Source organism: Nelusetta ayraudi, unplaced genomic scaffold (assembly GCF_046127955.1).
Source record: "Nelusetta ayraudi isolate G7.1 ecotype Tasmania unplaced genomic scaffold, CSIRO-AGI_Nayr_v1 ptg000006l, whole genome shotgun sequence".
Taxonomy (NCBI): domain Eukaryota; kingdom Metazoa; phylum Chordata; class Actinopteri; order Tetraodontiformes; family Monacanthidae; genus Nelusetta; species Nelusetta ayraudi.
The window spans coordinates 6,590,001-6,607,500 of record NW_027466056.1 but is presented as its reverse complement, the minus strand read 5'-3'; the positions used below and the strand labels follow the sequence as shown (position 1 = coordinate 6,607,500).

General features: G+C 49.2%; 1 protein-coding gene and 39 non-coding genes across 47 annotated transcripts in view; 27 read left to right on the top strand and 13 right to left on the bottom strand.

Annotated features, from left to right (window-relative positions):
• The first annotated feature begins 268 nt into the window (after positions 1-268).
• trnag-gcc (transfer RNA glycine (anticodon GCC)) lies at positions 269-339 on the top strand. Its single transcript has one exon. It is a non-coding gene; the product is annotated as a tRNA-Gly (tRNA).
• A 290-nt stretch (positions 340-629) lies between these two features.
• On the top strand, positions 630-700 carry trnag-gcc (transfer RNA glycine (anticodon GCC)). The gene has a single exon. It is a non-coding gene; the product is annotated as a tRNA-Gly (tRNA).
• Positions 701-990: 290 nt separating this feature from the next.
• Positions 991-1,061, top strand: trnag-gcc (transfer RNA glycine (anticodon GCC)). Its single transcript has one exon. It is a non-coding gene; the product is annotated as a tRNA-Gly (tRNA).
• A 73-nt stretch (positions 1,062-1,134) lies between these two features.
• Positions 1,135-1,206, bottom strand: trnad-guc (transfer RNA aspartic acid (anticodon GUC)). Its single transcript has one exon. It is a non-coding gene; the product is annotated as a tRNA-Asp (tRNA).
• Positions 1,207-1,359: 153 nt separating this feature from the next.
• On the top strand, positions 1,360-1,430 carry trnag-gcc (transfer RNA glycine (anticodon GCC)). Its single transcript has one exon. It is a non-coding gene; the product is annotated as a tRNA-Gly (tRNA).
• A 298-nt stretch (positions 1,431-1,728) lies between these two features.
• Positions 1,729-1,799, top strand: trnag-gcc (transfer RNA glycine (anticodon GCC)). Its single transcript has one exon. It is a non-coding gene; the product is annotated as a tRNA-Gly (tRNA).
• A 290-nt stretch (positions 1,800-2,089) lies between these two features.
• trnag-gcc (transfer RNA glycine (anticodon GCC)) lies at positions 2,090-2,160 on the top strand. Its single transcript has one exon. It is a non-coding gene; the product is annotated as a tRNA-Gly (tRNA).
• Positions 2,161-2,233: 73 nt separating this feature from the next.
• Positions 2,234-2,305, bottom strand: trnad-guc (transfer RNA aspartic acid (anticodon GUC)). Its single transcript has one exon. It is a non-coding gene; the product is annotated as a tRNA-Asp (tRNA).
• Positions 2,306-2,450: 145 nt separating this feature from the next.
• trnag-gcc (transfer RNA glycine (anticodon GCC)) lies at positions 2,451-2,521 on the top strand. Its single transcript has one exon. It is a non-coding gene; the product is annotated as a tRNA-Gly (tRNA).
• A 298-nt stretch (positions 2,522-2,819) lies between these two features.
• On the top strand, positions 2,820-2,890 carry trnag-gcc (transfer RNA glycine (anticodon GCC)). Its single transcript has one exon. It is a non-coding gene; the product is annotated as a tRNA-Gly (tRNA).
• A 73-nt stretch (positions 2,891-2,963) lies between these two features.
• Positions 2,964-3,035, bottom strand: trnad-guc (transfer RNA aspartic acid (anticodon GUC)). Its single transcript has one exon. It is a non-coding gene; the product is annotated as a tRNA-Asp (tRNA).
• Positions 3,036-3,180: 145 nt separating this feature from the next.
• On the top strand, positions 3,181-3,251 carry trnag-gcc (transfer RNA glycine (anticodon GCC)). Its single transcript has one exon. It is a non-coding gene; the product is annotated as a tRNA-Gly (tRNA).
• Positions 3,252-3,684: 433 nt separating this feature from the next.
• Positions 3,685-3,756, bottom strand: trnad-guc (transfer RNA aspartic acid (anticodon GUC)). Its single transcript has one exon. It is a non-coding gene; the product is annotated as a tRNA-Asp (tRNA).
• A 153-nt stretch (positions 3,757-3,909) lies between these two features.
• Positions 3,910-3,980, top strand: trnag-gcc (transfer RNA glycine (anticodon GCC)). Its single transcript has one exon. It is a non-coding gene; the product is annotated as a tRNA-Gly (tRNA).
• Positions 3,981-4,278: 298 nt separating this feature from the next.
• On the top strand, positions 4,279-4,349 carry trnag-gcc (transfer RNA glycine (anticodon GCC)). The gene has a single exon. It is a non-coding gene; the product is annotated as a tRNA-Gly (tRNA).
• Positions 4,350-4,639: 290 nt separating this feature from the next.
• On the top strand, positions 4,640-4,710 carry trnag-gcc (transfer RNA glycine (anticodon GCC)). The gene has a single exon. It is a non-coding gene; the product is annotated as a tRNA-Gly (tRNA).
• A 289-nt stretch (positions 4,711-4,999) lies between these two features.
• Positions 5,000-5,070, top strand: trnag-gcc (transfer RNA glycine (anticodon GCC)). The gene has a single exon. It is a non-coding gene; the product is annotated as a tRNA-Gly (tRNA).
• Positions 5,071-5,143: 73 nt separating this feature from the next.
• trnad-guc (transfer RNA aspartic acid (anticodon GUC)) lies at positions 5,144-5,215 on the bottom strand. Its single transcript has one exon. It is a non-coding gene; the product is annotated as a tRNA-Asp (tRNA).
• A 145-nt stretch (positions 5,216-5,360) lies between these two features.
• On the top strand, positions 5,361-5,431 carry trnag-gcc (transfer RNA glycine (anticodon GCC)). Its single transcript has one exon. It is a non-coding gene; the product is annotated as a tRNA-Gly (tRNA).
• A 290-nt stretch (positions 5,432-5,721) lies between these two features.
• Positions 5,722-5,792, top strand: trnag-gcc (transfer RNA glycine (anticodon GCC)). Its single transcript has one exon. It is a non-coding gene; the product is annotated as a tRNA-Gly (tRNA).
• Positions 5,793-6,090: 298 nt separating this feature from the next.
• On the top strand, positions 6,091-6,161 carry trnag-gcc (transfer RNA glycine (anticodon GCC)). The gene has a single exon. It is a non-coding gene; the product is annotated as a tRNA-Gly (tRNA).
• Positions 6,162-6,234: 73 nt separating this feature from the next.
• trnad-guc (transfer RNA aspartic acid (anticodon GUC)) lies at positions 6,235-6,306 on the bottom strand. Its single transcript has one exon. It is a non-coding gene; the product is annotated as a tRNA-Asp (tRNA).
• Positions 6,307-6,451: 145 nt separating this feature from the next.
• Positions 6,452-6,522, top strand: trnag-gcc (transfer RNA glycine (anticodon GCC)). Its single transcript has one exon. It is a non-coding gene; the product is annotated as a tRNA-Gly (tRNA).
• Positions 6,523-6,812: 290 nt separating this feature from the next.
• Positions 6,813-6,883, top strand: trnag-gcc (transfer RNA glycine (anticodon GCC)). The gene has a single exon. It is a non-coding gene; the product is annotated as a tRNA-Gly (tRNA).
• A 433-nt stretch (positions 6,884-7,316) lies between these two features.
• On the bottom strand, positions 7,317-7,388 carry trnad-guc (transfer RNA aspartic acid (anticodon GUC)). The gene has a single exon. It is a non-coding gene; the product is annotated as a tRNA-Asp (tRNA).
• Positions 7,389-7,541: 153 nt separating this feature from the next.
• Positions 7,542-7,612, top strand: trnag-gcc (transfer RNA glycine (anticodon GCC)). Its single transcript has one exon. It is a non-coding gene; the product is annotated as a tRNA-Gly (tRNA).
• A 73-nt stretch (positions 7,613-7,685) lies between these two features.
• Positions 7,686-7,757, bottom strand: trnad-guc (transfer RNA aspartic acid (anticodon GUC)). The gene has a single exon. It is a non-coding gene; the product is annotated as a tRNA-Asp (tRNA).
• A 145-nt stretch (positions 7,758-7,902) lies between these two features.
• trnag-gcc (transfer RNA glycine (anticodon GCC)) lies at positions 7,903-7,973 on the top strand. The gene has a single exon. It is a non-coding gene; the product is annotated as a tRNA-Gly (tRNA).
• A 73-nt stretch (positions 7,974-8,046) lies between these two features.
• Positions 8,047-8,118, bottom strand: trnad-guc (transfer RNA aspartic acid (anticodon GUC)). The gene has a single exon. It is a non-coding gene; the product is annotated as a tRNA-Asp (tRNA).
• Positions 8,119-8,271: 153 nt separating this feature from the next.
• On the top strand, positions 8,272-8,342 carry trnag-gcc (transfer RNA glycine (anticodon GCC)). The gene has a single exon. It is a non-coding gene; the product is annotated as a tRNA-Gly (tRNA).
• Positions 8,343-8,776: 434 nt separating this feature from the next.
• Positions 8,777-8,848, bottom strand: trnad-auc (transfer RNA aspartic acid (anticodon AUC)). Its single transcript has one exon. It is a non-coding gene; the product is annotated as a tRNA-Asp (tRNA).
• A 145-nt stretch (positions 8,849-8,993) lies between these two features.
• On the top strand, positions 8,994-9,064 carry trnag-gcc (transfer RNA glycine (anticodon GCC)). Its single transcript has one exon. It is a non-coding gene; the product is annotated as a tRNA-Gly (tRNA).
• A 290-nt stretch (positions 9,065-9,354) lies between these two features.
• trnag-gcc (transfer RNA glycine (anticodon GCC)) lies at positions 9,355-9,425 on the top strand. Its single transcript has one exon. It is a non-coding gene; the product is annotated as a tRNA-Gly (tRNA).
• A 73-nt stretch (positions 9,426-9,498) lies between these two features.
• trnad-guc (transfer RNA aspartic acid (anticodon GUC)) lies at positions 9,499-9,570 on the bottom strand. Its single transcript has one exon. It is a non-coding gene; the product is annotated as a tRNA-Asp (tRNA).
• A 352-nt stretch (positions 9,571-9,922) lies between these two features.
• On the top strand, positions 9,923-9,993 carry trnag-gcc (transfer RNA glycine (anticodon GCC)). The gene has a single exon. It is a non-coding gene; the product is annotated as a tRNA-Gly (tRNA).
• A 69-nt stretch (positions 9,994-10,062) lies between these two features.
• Positions 10,063-10,134, bottom strand: trnad-guc (transfer RNA aspartic acid (anticodon GUC)). Its single transcript has one exon. It is a non-coding gene; the product is annotated as a tRNA-Asp (tRNA).
• Positions 10,135-10,586: 452 nt separating this feature from the next.
• trnag-gcc (transfer RNA glycine (anticodon GCC)) lies at positions 10,587-10,657 on the top strand. The gene has a single exon. It is a non-coding gene; the product is annotated as a tRNA-Gly (tRNA).
• Positions 10,658-11,199: 542 nt separating this feature from the next.
• trnag-gcc (transfer RNA glycine (anticodon GCC)) lies at positions 11,200-11,270 on the top strand. Its single transcript has one exon. It is a non-coding gene; the product is annotated as a tRNA-Gly (tRNA).
• A 73-nt stretch (positions 11,271-11,343) lies between these two features.
• Positions 11,344-11,415, bottom strand: trnad-guc (transfer RNA aspartic acid (anticodon GUC)). Its single transcript has one exon. It is a non-coding gene; the product is annotated as a tRNA-Asp (tRNA).
• Positions 11,416-11,621: 206 nt separating this feature from the next.
• The window catches only part of LOC142882819 (guanine nucleotide exchange factor DBS-like), a 45,158-nt gene continuing 39,279 nt past the window's right edge, over positions 11,622-17,500 (top strand). The window contains exons 1-2 of one of the 8 annotated variants that reach the window (XM_076017496.1): positions 11,622-11,795; positions 13,668-13,820. In XM_076017496.1, the coding sequence (XP_075873611.1) occupies positions 13,751-13,820 (70 nt within the window). In that variant the 5' untranslated portion in view covers positions 11,622-11,795; positions 13,668-13,750. Of the gene's footprint in view, positions 11,796-11,857; positions 12,065-13,599; positions 13,821-16,159; positions 16,394-16,985; positions 17,220-17,500 lie in introns of those variants that run through there. The other 7 variants (XM_076017495.1, XM_076017494.1, XR_012925975.1 and 4 more) reach the window with 7 other exon arrangements.

The window sequence follows — 17,500 nt, the reverse complement described above, 5'->3', positions numbered from 1 at the left end:
CAAACATCTTTCAATAAAATACCACTTTGGCAGGGATCAAAAGGTTTCTCTCTCCCCGTCGGGGAATTGAACACCGGTCTCCCGCGTGACAGGCGGGGATACTCACCACTATACTAACGAGGAGACAAAGGCTGCGGGAAGGCCCTGTGTTGTGTACACCTACTTGCAACGGAGGCTAGGAAGGGAACACAGTTTCTTGCATCTTGGCGTCAGTGCACTTGCTTTGTCTTGCGCAACTGTGAACACCCCCTTTTTCTTTGCACTCCGCGCATTGGTGGTTCAGTGGTAGAATTCTCGCCTGCCACGTGGGAGGCCCGGGTTCGATTCCCGGCCAATGCAACAGGGTTTTTTTTGGGCGACACAAACATCTTTCAATAAAATACCACTTTGGCAGGGATCAAAAGGTTTCTCTCTCCCCGTCGGGGAATTGAACCCCGGTCTCCCGCGTGACACGCGGAGATACTCACCACTATACTAACGAGGAGACTCGGGCTGCGGGAAGGCCATGTGTTGCGTACTCCTAGTTGGAATGGAGGCTAAGTCGGGAACACAGTTTCTTGCATCTTGGCGTCAGTGCATTTGCTTTGTCTTGCGCAACTGTGAACACCCCCTTTTTCTTTGCACTCCACGCATTGGTGGTTCAGTGGTAGAATTCTCGCCTGCCACGCGGGAGGCCCGGGTTCGATTCCCGGCCAATGCAACAGGGTTTTTTTTGGGCGACACAAACATCTTTCAATAAAATACCACTTTGGCAGGGATCAAAAGGTTTCTCTCTCCCCGTCCGGGAATTGAAGCCAGGTCTCCCGCGTGACAGGTGGGGATACTCACCACTATACTAACGAGGAGACAAGGGCTGCAGGAAGGCCATGTGTTGCGTACTCCAAGTTGGAAATGAGGCTAAGTTGGGAACACAGTTTCTTGCATCTTGGCGTCAGTGCACTTGCTTTGTCTTGCGCAACTGTGAACACCCCCTTTTTCTTTGCACTCCACGCATTGGTGGTTCAGTGGTAGAATTCTCGCCTGCCACGCGGGAGGCCCGGGTTCGATTCCCGGCCAATGCAACAGGCCTTTTTTTGGGCGACACAAACATCTTTCAATAAAATACCACTTTGGCAGGGATCAAAAGGTTTCTCTCTCCCCGTCGGGGAATTGAACCCCGGTCTCCCGCGTGACAGGCGGGGATACTCACCACTATACTAACGAGGAGACAAGGACTGCAGGGCTGCAGGAAGGCCATGTGTTGCGTACTCCTTGTTGGACTGGAGGCTAAGAAGGGAACACAGTTTCTTGCATCTTGGCGTCAGTGCATTTGCTTTGTCTTGCGCAACTGTGAACACCCCCTTTTTCTTTACACTGCAGGTATTGGTGGTTCAGTGGTAGAATTCTCGCCTGCCACGCGGGAGGCCCGGGTTCGATTCCCGGCCAATGCAACAGGCTTTTTTTTGGGCGACACAAACATCTTTCAATAAAATACCACTTTGGCAGGGATCAAAAGGTTTCTCTCTCCCCGTCGGGGAATTGAACACCGGTCTCCCGCGTGACAGGCGGGGATACTCACCACTATACTAACGAGGAGACAAGGACTGCAGGGCTGCAGGAAGGCCATGTGTTGCGTACTCCTATTTGGAATGGAGGCTAAGAAGGGAACACAGTTTCTTGCATCTTGGCGTCAGTGCATTTGCTTTGTCTTGCGCAACTGTGAACACTCCCTTTTTCTTTTCACTGCAGGCATTGGTGGTTCAGTGGTAGAATTCTCGCCTGCCACGCGGGAGGCCCGGGTTCGATTCCCGGCCAATGCAACAGGCTTTTTTTTGGGCTACACAAACATCTTTCAATAAATTACCTCTTTGGCAGGGATCAAAAGGTTTCTCTCTCCCCATAGGGGAATTGAACCCCGGTCTCCCGCGTGACAGGCGGGGATAGTCACCACTATACTAACTAGGAGACAACGGCTGCGGGAAGGCAATGTGTTGCGTACTCCTAGTTGGAATGGAGGCTAAGTCGGGAACACAGTTTCTTGCATCTTGGCGTCAGTGCATTTGCTTTGTCTTGCGCAACTGTGAACACCCCCTTTTTCTTTGCACTGCAGGCATTGGTGGTTCAGTGGTAGAATTCTCGCCTGCCACGCGGGAGGCCCGGGTTCGATTCCCGGCCAATGCAACAGGCTTTTTTTTGGGCGACACAAACATCTTTCAATAAAATACCACTTTGGCAGGGATCAAAAGGTTTCTCTCTCCCCGTCGGGGAATTGAACCCCGGTCTCCCGCGTGACAGGCGGGGATACTCACCACTATACTAACGAGGAGACAAAGGCTGCGGGAAGGCCCTGTGTTGTGTACTCCTAGTTGGAATGGAGGCTAAGTCGGGAACACAGTTTCTTGCTTCTTGGTGTCACTGTACTTGCTTTGTCTTGCGCAACTGTGAACACCCCCTTTTTCTTTGCATTGCACGCATTGGTGGTTCAGTGGTAGAATTCTCGCCTGCCACGCGGGAGGCCCGGGTTCGATTCCCGGCCAATGCAACAAGCTTTTTTTTGGGCGACACAAACATCTTTCGATAAAATTCCTCTTTGGCAGGGATCAAAAAGTTTCTCTCTCCCCGTCCGGGAATTGAAGCCAGGTCTCCCGCGTGACAGGCGGGGATACTCACCACTATACTAACGAGGAGACAAGGACTGCAGGGCTGCAGGAAGGCCATGTGTTGCGTATTCCTAGTTGGAATGGAGGCTAAGTCGGGAACACAGTTTCTTGCATCTTGGCGTCAGTGCATTTGCTTTGTCTTGCGCAACTGTGAACACCCCCTTTTTCTTTGCACTGCAGGCATTGGTGGTTCAGTGGTAGAATTCTCGCCTGCCACGCGGGAGGCCCGGGTTCGATTCCCGGCCAATGCAACAGGCTTTTTTTTGGGCAACACAAACATCTTTCAATAAAATACCACTTTGGCAGGGATCAAAAGTTTTCTCTCTCCCCGTCGGGGAATTGAACCCCGGTCTCCCGCGTGACAGGCGGGGATACTCACCACTATACTAACGAGGAGACAAGGGCTGCGGGAAGGCCCTGTGTTGTGTACACCTAGTTGGAATGGAGGCTAGGAAGGGAACACAGTTTCTTGCATCTTGGCGTCAGTGCATTTGCTTTGTCTTGCGCAACTGTGAACACCCCCTTTTTCTTTGCATTGCACGCATTGGTGGTTCAGTGGTAGAATTCTCGCCTGCCACGCGGGAGGCCCGGGTTCGATTCCCGGCCAATGCAACAAGCGTTTTTTTGGCGACACAAACATCTTTCGATAAAATTCCTCTTTGGCAGGGATCAAAAAGTTTCTCTCTCCCCGTCCGGGAATTGAAGCCAGGTCTCCCGCGTGACAGGCGGGGATACTCACCACTATACTAACGAGGAGACAAGGGCTGCAGGAAGGCCATGTGTTGCGTACTTCAAGTTGGAATGGAGGCTAAGTTGGGAACACAGTTTCTTGCATCTTGGCGTCACTGTACTTGCTTTGTCTTGCGCAACTGTGAACACCCCCTTTTTCTTTGCACTGCACGCATTGGTGGTTCAGTAGTAGAATTCTCGCCTGCCCCGCGGGAGGCCCGGGTTCGATTCCCGGCGAATGCAACAGGCTTTTTTTTGGGCGACACAAACATCTTTCAATAAAATACCACTTTGGCAGGGATCAAAAGGTTTCTCTCTCCCCGTCGGGGAATTGAACCCCGGTCTCCCGCGTGACAGGCGGGGATACTCACCACTATACTAACGAGGAGACGAGGACCGCAGGGCTGCAGGAAGGCCATGTGTTGCGTACTCCTAGTTGGAATGGAGGCTAAGTCGGGAACACAGTTTCTTGCATCTTGGCGTCAGTGCATTTGCTTTGTCTTGCGCAACTGTGAACACCCCCTTTTTCTTTGCATTGCACGCATTGGTGGTTCAGTGGTAGAATTCTCGCCTGCCACGCGGGAGGCCCGGGTTCGATTCCCGGCCAATGCAACAAGCTTTTTTTTGGGCGACACAAACATCTTTCGATAAAATTCCTCTTTGGCAGGGATCAAAAAGTTTCTCTCTCCCCGTCCGGGAATTGAAGCCAGGTCTCCCGCGTGACAGGCGGGGATACTCACCACTATACTAACGAGGAGACAAGGACTGCAGGGCTGCAGGAAGGCCATGTGTTGCGTATTCCTAGTTGGAATGGAGGCTAAGTCGGGAACACAGTTTCTTGCATCTTGGCGTCAGTGCATTTGCTTTGTCTTGCGCAACTGTGAACACCCCCTTTTTCTTTGCACTGCACGCATTGGTGGTTCAGTGGTAGAATTCTCGCCTGCCACGCGGGAGGCCTGGGTTCGATTCCCGGCCAATGCAACAGGCTTTTTTTTGGGCTACACAAACATCTTTCATTAAAATACCTCTTTGGCAGGGATCAAAAGGTTTCTCTCTCCCCATAGGGGAATTGAACCCCGGTCTCCCGCGTGACAGGCGGGGATACTCACCACTATACTAACGAGGAGACTAGGGCTGCGGGAAGGTCATGTGTTGCGTACTCCTAGTTGGAATGGAGGCTAAGTCGGGAACACAGTTTCTTGCTTCTTGGTGTCACTGTACTTGCTTTGTCTTGCGCAACTGTGAACACCCCCTTTTTCTTTGCATTGCACGCATTGGTGGTTCAGTGGTAGAATTCTCGCCTGCCACGCGGGAGGCCCGGGTTCGATTCCCGGCCAATGCAACAAGCGTTTTTTTGGCGACACAAACATCTTTCGATAAAATTCCTCTTTGGCAGGGATCAAAAAGTTTCTCTCTCCCCGTCCGGGAATTGAAGCCAGGTCTCCCGCGTGACAGGCGGGGATACTCACCACTATACTAACGAGGAGACAAGGGCTGCAGGAAGGCCATGTGTTGTGTACACCTAGTTGGAATGGAGGCTAGGAAGGGAACACAGTTTCTTGCATCTTGGCGTCAGTGCATTTGCTTTGTCTTGCGCAACTGTGAACACCCCCTTTTTCTTTGCACAGCAAGCATTGGTGGTTCAGTGGTAGAATTCTCGCCTGCCACGCGGGAGGCCTGGGTTCGATTCCCGGCCAATGCAACAGGCTTTTTTTTGGGCTACACAAACATCTTTCATTAAAATACCTCTTTGGCAGGGATCAAAAGGTTTCTCTCTCCCCGTCGGGGAATTGAACCCCGGTCTCCCGCGTGACAGGCGGGGATACTCACCACTATACTAACGAGGAGACTCGGGCTGCGGGAAGGCCATGTGTTGCGTACTCCTAGTTGGAATGGAGGCTAAGTCGGGAACACAGTTTCTTGCATCTTGGCGTCAGTGCATTTGCTTTGTCTTGCGCAACTGTGAACACCCCCTTTTTCTTTGCACTGCACGCATTGGTGGTTCAGTGGTAGAATTCTCGCCTGCCACGCGGGAGGCCCGGGTTCGATTCCCGGCCAATGCAACAGGCTTTTTTTTGGGCTACACAAACATCTTTCAATAAAATACCTCTTTGGCAGGGATCAAAAGGTTTCTCTCTCCCCATAGGGGAATTGAACCCCGGTCTCCCGCGTGACAGGCGGGGATACTCACCACTATACTAACGAGGAGACTAGGGCTGCGGGAAGGTCATGTGTTGCGTACTCCTAGTTGGAATGGAGGCTAGGAAGGGAACACAGTTTCTTGCTTCTTGGTGTCACTGTACTTGCTTTGTCTTGCGCAACTGTGAACACCCCCTTTTTCTTTGCATTGCACGCATTGGTGGTTCAGTGGTAGAATTCTCGCCTGCCACGCGGGAGGCCCGGGTTCGATTCCCGGCCAATGCAACAAGCTTTTTTTTGGGCGACACAAACATCTTTCGATAAAATTCCTCTTTGGCAGGGATCAAAAAGTTTCTCTCTCCCCGTCCGGGAATTGAAGCCAGGTCTCCCGCGTGACAGGCGGGGATACTCACCACTATACTAACGAGGAGACAAGGACTGCAGGGCTGCAGGAAGGCCATGTGTTGCGTATTCCTAGTTGGAATGGAGGCTAAGTCGGGAACACAGTTTCTTGCATCTTGGCGTCAGTGCATTTGCTTTGTCTTGCGCAACTGTGAACACCCCCTTTTTCTTTGCACTGCAGGCATTGGTGGTTCAGTGGTAGAATTCTCGCCTGCCACGCGGGAGGCCCGGGTTCGATTCCCGGCCAATGCAACAGGCTTTTTTTTGGGCAACACAAACATCTTTCAATAAAATACCACTTTGGCAGGGATCAAAAGTTTTCTCTCTCCCCGTCGGGGAATTGAACCCCGGTCTCCCGCGTGACAGGCGGGGATACTCACCACTATACTAACGAGGAGACAAGGGCTGCGGAAAGGCCCTGTGTTGTGTACACCTAGTTGGAATGGAGGCTAGGAAGGGAACACAGTTTCTTGCATCTTGGCGTCAGTGCATTTGCTTTGTCTTGCGCAACTGTGAACACCCCCTTTTTCTTTGCACAGCAAGCATTGGTGGTTCAGTGGTAGAATTCTCGCCTGCCACGCGGGAGGCCTGGGTTCGATTCCCGGCCAATGCAACAGGCTTTTTTTTGGGCTACACAAACATCTTTCATTAAAATACCTCTTTGGCAGGGATCAAAAGGTTTCTCTCTCCCCATAGGGGAATTGAACCCCGGTCTCCCGCGTGACAGGCGGGGATACTCACCACTATACTAACGAGGAGACTAGGGCTGCGGGAAGGTCATGTGTTGCGTACTCCTAGTTGGAATGGAGGCTAAGTCGGGAACACAGTTTCTTGCTTCTTGGTGTCACTGTACTTGCTTTGTCTTGCGCAACTGTGAACACCCCCTTTTTCTTTGCATTGCACGCATTGGTGGTTCAGTGGTAGAATTCTCGCCTGCCACGCGGGAGGCCCGGGTTCGATTCCCGGCCAATGCAACAAGCGTTTTTTTGGCGACACAAACATCTTTCGATAAAATTCCTCTTTGGCAGGGATCAAAAAGTTTCTCTCTCCCCGTCCGGGAATTGAAGCCAGGTCTCCCGCGTGACAGGCGGGGATACTCACCACTATACTAACGAGGAGACAAGGGCTGCAGGAAGGCCATGTGTTGCGTACTTCAAGTTGGAATGGAGGCTAAGTTGGGAACACAGTTTCTTGCATCTTGGCGTCACTGTACTTGCTTTGTCTTGCGCAACTGTGAACACCCCCTTTTTCTTTGCACTGCACGCATTGGTGGTTCAGTAGTAGAATTCTCGCCTGCCCCGCGGGAGGCCCGGGTTCGATTCCCGGCGAATGCAACAGGCTTTTTTTTGGGCGACACAAACATCTTTCAATAAAATACCACTTTGGCAGGGATCAAAAGGTTTCTCTCTCCCCGTCGGGGAATTGAACCCCGGTCTCCCGCGTGACAGGCGGGGATACTCACCACTATACTAACGAGGAGACAAGGACTGCAGGGCTGCAGGAAGGCCATGTGTTGCGTACTCCTAGTTGGAATGGAGGCTAAGAAGGGAACACAGTTTCTTGCATCTTGGCGTCAGTGCATTTGCTTTGTCTTGCGCAACTGTGAACACCCCCTTTTTCTTTGCACTGCAGGCATTGGTGGTTCAGTGGTAGAATTCTCGCCTGCCACGCGGGAGGCCCGGGTTCGATTCCCGGCCAATGCAACAGGCTTTTTTTTGGGCTACACAAACATCTTTCAATAAAATACCACTTTGGCAGGGATCAAAAGGTTTCTCTCTCCCCGTCGGGGAATTGAACCCCGGTCTCCCGCGTGACAGGCGGGGATACTCACCACTATACTAACGAGGAGACAAAGGCTGCGGGAAGGCCCTGTGTTGTGTACACCTAGTTGGAATGGAGGCTAGGAAGGGAACACAGTTTCTTGCATCTTGGCGTCAGTGCATTTGCTTTGTCTTGCGCAACTGTGAACACCCCCTTTTTCTTTGCACAGCAAGCATTGGTGGTTCAGTGGTAGAATTCTCGCCTGCCACGCGGGAGGCCTGGGTTCGATTCCCGGCCAATGCAACAGGCTTTTTTTTGGGCTACACAAACATCTTTCATTAAAATACCTCTTTGGCAGGGATCAAAAGGTTTCTCTCTCCCCGTCGGGGAATTGAACCCCGGTCTCCCGCGTGACAGGCGGGGATACTCACCACTATACTAACGAGGAGACAAGGACTGCAGGGCTGCAGGAAGGCCATGTGTTGCGTATTCCTAGTTGGAATGGAGGCTAAGTCGGGAACACAGTTTCTTGCATCTTGGCGTCAGTGCATTTGCTTTGTCTTGCGCAACTGTGAACACCCCCTTTTTCTTTGCACTGCACGCATTGGTGGTTCAGTGGTAGAATTCTCGCCTGCCACGCGGGAGGCCCGGGTTCAATTCCCGGCCAATGCAACAGGCTTTTTTTTGGGCTACACAAACATCTTTCAATAAAATACCTCTTTGGCAGGGATCAAAAGGTTTCTCTCTCCCCATAGGGGAATTGAACCCCGGTCTCCCCCGTGACAGGCGGGGATACTCACCACTATACTAACGAGGAGACTAGGGCTGCGGGAAGGTCATGTGTTGCGTACTCCTAGTTGGAATGGAGGCTAAGTCGGGAACACAGTTTCTTGCTTCTTGGTGTCACTGTACTTGCTTTGTCTTGCGCAACTGTGAACACCCCCTTTTTCTTTGCACTGCACGCATTGGTGGTTCAGTGCTAGAATTCTCGCCTGCCACGCGGGAGGCCTGGGTTCGATTCCCGGCCAATGCAACAGGCTTTTTTTTGGGCTACACAAACATCTTTCAATAAAATACCTCTTTGGCAGGGATCAAAAGGTTTCTCTCTCCCCGTCGGGGAATTGAACCCCGGTCTCCCGCGTGATAGGCGGGGATACTCACCACTATACTAACGAGGAGACTCGGAATATGGGAAGGCCATGTGTTGCGTACTCCTAGTTGGAATGGAGGCTAAGTTGGAAACACAGTTTCTTGCATCTTGGCGTCAGTGCACTTGCTTTGTCTTGCGCAAGTGTGAACACCCCCTTTTTCTCTGCAGTGGACGCATTGGTGGTTCAGTGGTAGAATTCTCGCCTGCCACGCGGGAGGCCCGGGTTCGATTCCCGGCCAATGCAACAGGGATTTTTTTGGGCTACACAAACATCTTTCGATAAAATTCCTCTTTGGCAGGGATCAAAAATCTTCTCGCTCCCCGTCGGGGAATTGAACCCCGGTCTCCCGCGTGACAGGCGGGGATATTCACTACTATACTAACGAGGAGACAACGGCTGCGGGAAGGCCATGTGTTGCGTACTCCTAGTTGGAATGGAGGCTAAGTCGGGAACACAGTTTCTTGCATCTTGGCGTCACTGTACTTGCTTTGTCTTGCGCAACTGTGAACACCCCCTTTTTCTTTGCACTGCACGCATTGGTGGTTCAGTGGTAGAATTCTCGCCTGCCACGCGGGAGGCCCGGGTTCGATTCCCGGCCAATGCAACAAGCTTTTTTTTGGACGACACAAACATCTTTCAATAAAATACCACTTTGGCAGGGATCAAAAGGTTTCTCTCTCCCCGTCGGGGAATTGAACCCCGGTCTCCCGCGTGACAGGCGGGGATACTCACCACTATACTAACGAGGAGACAAGGACTGCAGGGCTGCAGGAAGGCCATGTGTTGCGTACTCCTAGTTGGAATGGAGGCTAAGTAGGGAACACAGTTTCTTGCATCTTGGCGTCAGTGCACTTGCTTTGTCTTGCGCAACTGTGAACACCCCCTTTTTCTTTGCAACACGTGGTAGATACCTTCTCTTATCTTGGTAAGCCATTGTTGTACTCTGCATAGACCTGGGTGATTGATAGTGAGTGAAGTTCTATAATCTCCCACTAGATGGTGGTGTTGGTTCAAACATGGTTCCGCTCCTGGCCACGTCCGAAAGCTCTTGCTCTCGTTCATCGCACAACTGTGAACACCACCTTTTTCTCTAAGTTTCAAGCATTGGTGGTTCAGTGGTAGAATTCTCGCCTGCCACGCGGGAGGCCCGGGTTCGATTCCCGGCCAATGCAAACAACACTTTTATTTAAAGCTCTTTTAACGAAATACCTATTTGGCAGCCATCAAAAAAAGACAACTGTCTCCCCGTCGGGGAATTGAACCCCGGTCTCCCGCGTGACAGGCGGGGATACTCACCACTATACTAACGAGGAGCTATGGAAAGCGTGAAAGCCATGTCTTCCGTGCTTCTAGTACAAATGGAGTTTAAATGGGGAACACAGTTTCTCACAATAATAGAATTCACTCTTCCAGTCTCACTCAAGCAAAAGAGTGCAACTTGAATATGAGGGAATGGGAACACATGGTAGATACCTTTTCTTATCTTGGTAACAACAGAAGTTGGGCTTTGAGGTCTTTGTGGAGAAGGGGTCATTGTAGTCAACGACCTCCGAAAGCCATTGTTGGACACTGCATAGACCTGGTTGAGTGATAAATGTCTGCGAAGGATTTAAACGTGTAGTTGAAGTTCTATAATCACCCAATAGATGGTGGTGTTGGTTCAAACATCGATCCCTGGCCTCATCCGAAAGCTCTTCCCCTCGCTCCTCGGGATCAGTGTACTTGTCTTAGTTCCCACAACTGTTAACTTTTCTCAAAATTTCAAGCATTGGTGGTTCAGTGGTAGAATTCTCGCCTGCCACGCGGGAGGCCCGGGTTCGATTCCCGGCCAATGCAAAAAGTTATTTTTTTTTTTGCTACACAAACATTAACTCTGTTTTGGAATAAAAGGTTTCTCTCTCCCCGTCGGGAAATTGAACCCCGGTCTCCCGCGTGACAGGCGGGGATACTCACCACTATACTAACGAGGAGATACAGACCGTGTGAAAACCATGTCTTCCATCTAGTACAAATGGAGGTTAAATAGGGAACACAGTTTCTCATGGTAATAGAATTCACTCTGCCAGTCTCATTCAATAAAGGGTGTAACTTGAATATGAGGGAATGGGAACACGTGGTAGATACCTTTTCTTATCTTGGTAACAACAGCAGTTGGGCTTTGAGGTCTTTGTGGAGAAGGGGTCATTGTCGTCAACGATCTCCGAAAGCCATTGTTGTCCTCTGCATTGACCTGGGTGATTGATAGTGAGTGAAGTTCTATAATCACCCACTAGATGGTGGTGTTGATTCAAACATGGTTCCGCTCCTGGCCACGTCCGAAAGCTCTTGCTCTCGCTCCTCGCACAACTGTGAACACCCCCCTTTTCTCTAAGATTCAAGCATTGGTGGTTCAGTGGTAGAATTCTCGCCTGCCACGCGGGAGGCCCGGGTTCGATTCCCGGCCAATGCAACAGGCTTTTTTTTGGGCGACACAAACATCTTTCAATAAAATACCACTTTGGCAGGGATCAAAAGGTTTCTCTCTCCCCGTCGGGGAATTGAACCCCGGTCTCCCGCGTGACAGGCGGGGATACTCACCACTATACTAACGAGGAGCTATGTACTGTGTGAAAGCCATGTGTTCCGTGCTTCTAGTTCGAATGGAGGTTAAATGGGGAACACAGCCTGTTGCTCCCAGGGATCAGCGCGCTTGTCTTTTTTTCTCCTCGCAAAACTATGAACATAATTTTTTTTCCCCCACAAAAAAAAATGCAAGCATTGTTAATTCAGTGGTAGACATCTCGCCTCCCCCAATACCAATATCATAAAGAGGAGATGTGGCGGGGAAAACGCGTATTTTCTTTTCTTCCACTGAATGAATTCACTCAGGATTCTCCCCTCTTGTTCTGTCAGGAGTAAGGCCTATCGGCGAAAAAGATTCCACCAGTCCTCCGAGAGTCGCAACCTATGAGCGGAAGTAATTAGCCTGCAACAGGTGAGCGGAAAAACAATTGAATAACAAAAGCTGTGTCACTTTGTGGCACACAAAGTGACACATTTAGCACAGTCGCAGGCCATTCACTTTTCAGTCATAAACAATAGATGAATACATACATACTATGTATAAAATGGCCTGCATATAGTTCATTCACTTGGACGCAGTGTGCCATTTTGAGAGGGGTCTGGGCTATATGTGCTAGTTAGCTTCAATGACATCCATAAACTGGGCGAAAGACTGGTCTTCCAATTTGCATTGACAATTCGGTAAGTTGTTTGAATTATATGAACAGATAACAATTTTCCCCACCCACCTTCTTTCATTGTAATCTTGACAGTCTGGCTAGTATTTCGGCATACAACTATTGATGCATTTCCAAGAATCAATCATGAGCCTTATATGTAGTTTCTTACCTGGTTCAAGCGTGGCGCTCGTTCACCATATTTCGAAACGGCGCTGGGACGGTTCAGGGTTTATCAATTCTTCTGTGTACTTTTTACATAAGGTGGTAGTTTTTTTTCATGGTATATTCGCAGCGAGGCTGTTGATTCAGCTTTGAAATGGAACACGCATTTAAATGTAAAGTTAAAAAGAAATTATGACTTGCCAGTAAACGAGAAAAGGCACAGGTATTTAAAAACAAAACAAAACAATAAAAACAAAATATGGGTTGATTTCCAAAAATATGAATATAAGTTCTTGTCTACTTGCCCCAGTTTTTCACATGTGGTTTTGTTTTAACATAGATAATTGTAAAACTGCACGTCGGAGAGAAACTAAAGAGACAACCAGTCTAAATTGTTGACATCAGGAGAAGTCTCTCCCCCCCCGCTGAAACTGAGTTGCTTCAAGTATTATGAGTGCGTTGATCAGCAAATCTGTCTGTCATTCTGGCTTTCAGAAGTGCTCAGCTCGTGATTTCCAGTGGTGAGAAAACTCAGGAGAGCTGGCCGTGTCAGCCTCGAGCACTTTGCATTTGCTGACTTCTTTATGGCCTCACACTCAGAGAAAACACCCTACGGCCACTTGTGTGGACCTGGCAGTAAGACGTGTCACGCTGGGTTGCATGTGGACCCGGCACAGCTTCTTTATTTAGCTTTGCACGTCACATGGTGGCTGTTCATATGACTGAGGGTTTGTTGTCCTATTGTCAACAGAACGGGGAGGGGTCAGGGGACAGGTAATTGGTCGTGAAATTGGATCCGTTTGATTTGATTTTACCTGCCATATGTCAACGGATGTGTGCATGGAGTTATTTGTGAGAGGATATACTACTCATGGAATAAATGTCCTTTGAATTCAATCTTTCAGCCTATTTAGCTAAAGCGCTGATTCACAAAAGTAAACTTTTGACCTGGCAAACAATTATTTTCAATTAGTCTCATTGTGTCCGGATTCTTGTTTGGCTGGAGGGTCTCCAAGGTGGGGAGATGTCGTGGGGATGGAGGGCCAAATATTTTTCCACGCAGTAGGGAGTTTAAACGGCAGAGGTTAACGCGTTTAGTGTGACAACCAGACAGGATGACCTGGCTTCGGAAAGGCCGAGCTGTGCAATGAAATTTTGCACATGCAGCCCCTTTAATTGAGCGATGCGGTTAGCGGGCGTAAAGTCGTTAGCGCAGCTGAGGAGCGAAAAAAGTGTGCGTCTTTGCCTCAGGGCACGGAAGTTGTTATGCAATTGCATTGCAAAACTTGCCTTGTTTGTCCAGTGTGTTTCTCCTCAAACCCTCCCCTTCCCCTTTTACACACGCACGCACACACAGCTGCTGCTGACCAAATTAAATGGACCGAGCAGCGGCCCATCGCTTCCCTCTTTACTCTTTGGCCCACTCACCAGGCATGGTTGCCGGTCCCTGGTCCCTTTCACAGCGTCGCTGACAGCCGCGGTCTTTGTCATCCTAAGAGGTGTGAGGTGCACGCGGAGAGGAAGGCCCTGGGGTGCCGGAGCGAAGATGGGGCAGCGACAGTCGACAGCCAAGGACCTGGATGAAATGCCGGAGGTGCTGAGCACAATCAGCGGTGGTGGGTGCCTTCTTTTATCTTGGCGTGGAGTCTTGTGCATTTACAGCAATTGGTTTATACCCAATCCTTTAATAGTTAGAATAATACACTTCACAGACTTTTAAAGCATCTGATTTTGACACTCGTTTTTTTAACAATATTTTATATTGAAGTTTTGAGTGCATGTCAATCTTTATGTCAATTGTACAAAATTGAACATTTTCATTTATATATGTATGCATATACATATAAATATCTACATGTACATCTATGTCTCACCTCAAACAGTCACACATTCACAAATACAAGAATAAATAAAACACATTGACAACCAGCATCAAACTAAAAAAAAAAAAAAATCTGAATAAAATAGAACAAATTGAAAGAACATAAAATAAAAGGCAGGATCATTACTTTGTTTTTCAACATTAATGTTTGTTTTAGGAGTAATGGCTGGTTTGCGATGTGTTTCACTGATCCTCTTGACTTATGAGTAATTTGACTTCTATGACTAATAACGCCAGATGTTCTGCCATGGAAACACGGTCGAATGTGCCAGAACTTTGAAAAAGAACTCTTTTCATTTGAAAACAGCTTGCCAGGTGAACCAGCACACCTGATCCATTATCCTGCTAAAAAGCCAATTGAGGGGAGTTTTTCCCAACAACAAACAGAACATTTGCAACACATTCCCTTCCTTTATTTTTTTCCAGCCCCCCACCTCCCATTATTTATGTTGTGGCTTCCTGCTTTTGTCGCTTTATGTGCTCATTGTTTATCCACCCGCTCCCCCCTCGAGCGATTAGTTTGGAAGCCGCCCTGGAGTGTGGGGGCACCGGCATTGATGTGCGCCGCTGTTAACTGAACCTGAGTGATTAATGAATCTAATATATTGCAGAGTGGCACCTAACCAGGAGTGTGTGACCAAGTGCATTTGGCACCTTTTTGAAGTTTAACTGGAGTGGGGACTGTTTTGCGTGCGTCTCTGTTGCAAACGACGGTGTGAACCGAATTGGCCCCAGTTGGGTTCTCATGGCACCAGCGTTTCATCCACGAGGGGCCATTCTAATGAATGAAATCACGCAATGGCTGTTTGCCTGGCTTGGTATCTTGCGAGGAGGAGAACTTTGGCTGATGAGTCCTCATCTCTGAGCGAAGAGAATTCCTAAATCCGCCTGGTACACTGGCTTTTTTAATCTTGCCACAAGGGTAATGCCCCTACAGTACCTCCCCCTTGAGTCAGCACCAAACCCCACTCTGACACGTGGACCCGCCCATTTTTGTAATATCATTGGTGGCTTTACACCAGGGCGTCATCAGCCTTTTTGAGCCTGAGAACTACTTCATGGGTATTGAGTCATACAAAGGGCAACCAGTTTAGTTTAGTGTAGGAATTTTTATTCGTGAGACTCATTTATGTGAAGACACTGATCACGTTCATGAGTTCTCACAATTATTTTCAACAGGGACTTAACAACATTGGATGTAAATAAATTTTAGACGCAGGGCTCAACGAGTTGTGCTATTTTTAGAACAGGTCTGTGGGCGACTCATGTGGTCTTTGGGGGGGCTGCTTTACACCTCCAGGGAACAGCTTCACTTCATCAGTGTCCTACTACAGGACCTATGTTTTGATAACCAGCAAAGTAAGGGAGAGACAAGTTTCTGCTTAATTCTCTGGGTTCATTCGCTACATTTCCATGACAGTTTTTCGCAAAGTAAAAGCGATATTTCTAAAATTTCGACAAAGTACGATTGCGATTTGCAGGTGTTTCCATTGAATGGTGTGAAGTGCATGAGTCGTAATTCTCGTAAAACCTCATCCTGCGAGAATTTTACTAGAATTGCGTTTGCTTTTGTTTGTTTACATTTGTTCGCTTGCAAGAATAGTTGTTCTATTTTTCTCTTTGATCACTCATAAATAAAACATTCCGTCTCCTCCTCCGCCCAAACATAACGCGTCATTTTCACAGTGAACCGGGTTTCGTGCGAAAAAAGTGTTTCCATGACACCTTTGCGATATACCTCGATATCGATACCTCTGAAAAACCACCTCATGAGAGCGTCAAAACCTTTTAGCCATATTTGAGAGTTTTTTTCCAAGTCTAGGTGTTTCCATGACCAGTTTTTTTTGCGATGTTTAGGTTTTGCGCAATTCCAGGGGTCTTGGAAACGCAGCTATTGATCCCAGTTAGCTTTCCACAGGCAGCGTCAACGTGCCTTTTTTCAAAGTCAGACACGTGACCGTTTCCCTTCGCGCGGCCCCATTTGTGTAATTGGCCCGTGAGGATGATGCCCGCCCTCCACCCATTCCACTCCACCTCCCCTCCTCTTTTCCTGCAATTAAAGATGATAAAGAGTCAGCCGGGCAAGCTTTTTCTCGTGGAGGAGGAATAAAAGGAGTAGGAGGAGGAGGCGGAGGAGGAGGACCGGACCACAGCGCAGTGTGGTGTCCGCTCTGTCAGGGACCATGTCTCTGCCGGAGTTAGCTCAAGCGGGCCGGGGGGCGCTAGGCGGGCGGCTCTGCGAGTTGTTTGCGTCCATCGGCGTGTTGACCCGACAGGACCGGAGCAGAGGCCCCAGCTGGAGAAAAGGTCAGTTCCAGCATCAGGTGCTTTTTAGCGTGTTTGTTTGTTGGTGTGTTTTTCCTGCATGGAACAGGCCTTATTGATATTGGTATTGATATATCGCTATGTCCATGTGACAAGACAGGATATCCTGCCCCACCTGGTGTCTGATTTCCCCATCCTCGTTCTTGTAACTCAATGGTTCTCAAACTTTCTCTGTCATGCCCCCTTTGGAGGAGGACAATTTGTCATGCACCCCCGCCCTGATGAAATGGTGACAAAATAGGCTGCTCTTAGCTTGATTGAAACATTATAAAAAAATAACTTTCCTCTCACCTGTTTTAGTCACTTATCTTATTCAAATGAACAACAGCCAACCCCACCTCATGTTTCGCACCTCCCCCAGCATGACTCTGCGCCCCCCCGTGGGGGCCCTCCACCCACTTTGAGAAACACTGTTCTATCTATCTATCTATCTATCTATCTATCTATCTATCTATCTATCTATCTCTTTAGGCTCCTTAACTGCTGATATTCAGGCTTTGTGTTAGAGCCGAGCCGTCGACAGACCCTTGGACGCTGCGCCTATCAGCCTTTTTTTCTCCTCGGTAACTGATTACCCGACCTGGCCTTTGGTGATTGGTCGGTCGACGACTTTACCTCGTGTTCCGACACACCGCTGATTTAGAGAGACAGAGACGTCTCGCAATATAAAGGAGCACACGGCCCTGCGGGAAGCGATTGGAAGGAAACTGGTCGGTCATGCCGTGTTGCCTCTGCTGCTCCCGCCGCCGCCGTCAACGGCCACTGCTGGCGACGCCCAATCACAAGTGCACTCAGACCCCTGCGGGAGGTGAGTTCTACTTTTTTCGTCTCCTGCGTTGAGGGCGAGTGGGGTCAGGTCAGGCCCTTCTAAGAAGATAACGCCGGCGCAGACCTGACACATCGGTCACGCGGCCTCTGCTCGATCAATATTTGCCCTCATACTAAGCCTCGCACGAGGCCTCGAGGGAAGTGGGTGGGGAGGTGGCCAGGATCTGTCGCAGCTATGTTGATGTTGTTTTTCTTCGAGCTGTGAGGTACGTTTGGATCATTTGGGAGCAAATGAGGAGGATTGAAAATGCAAAAAAAACG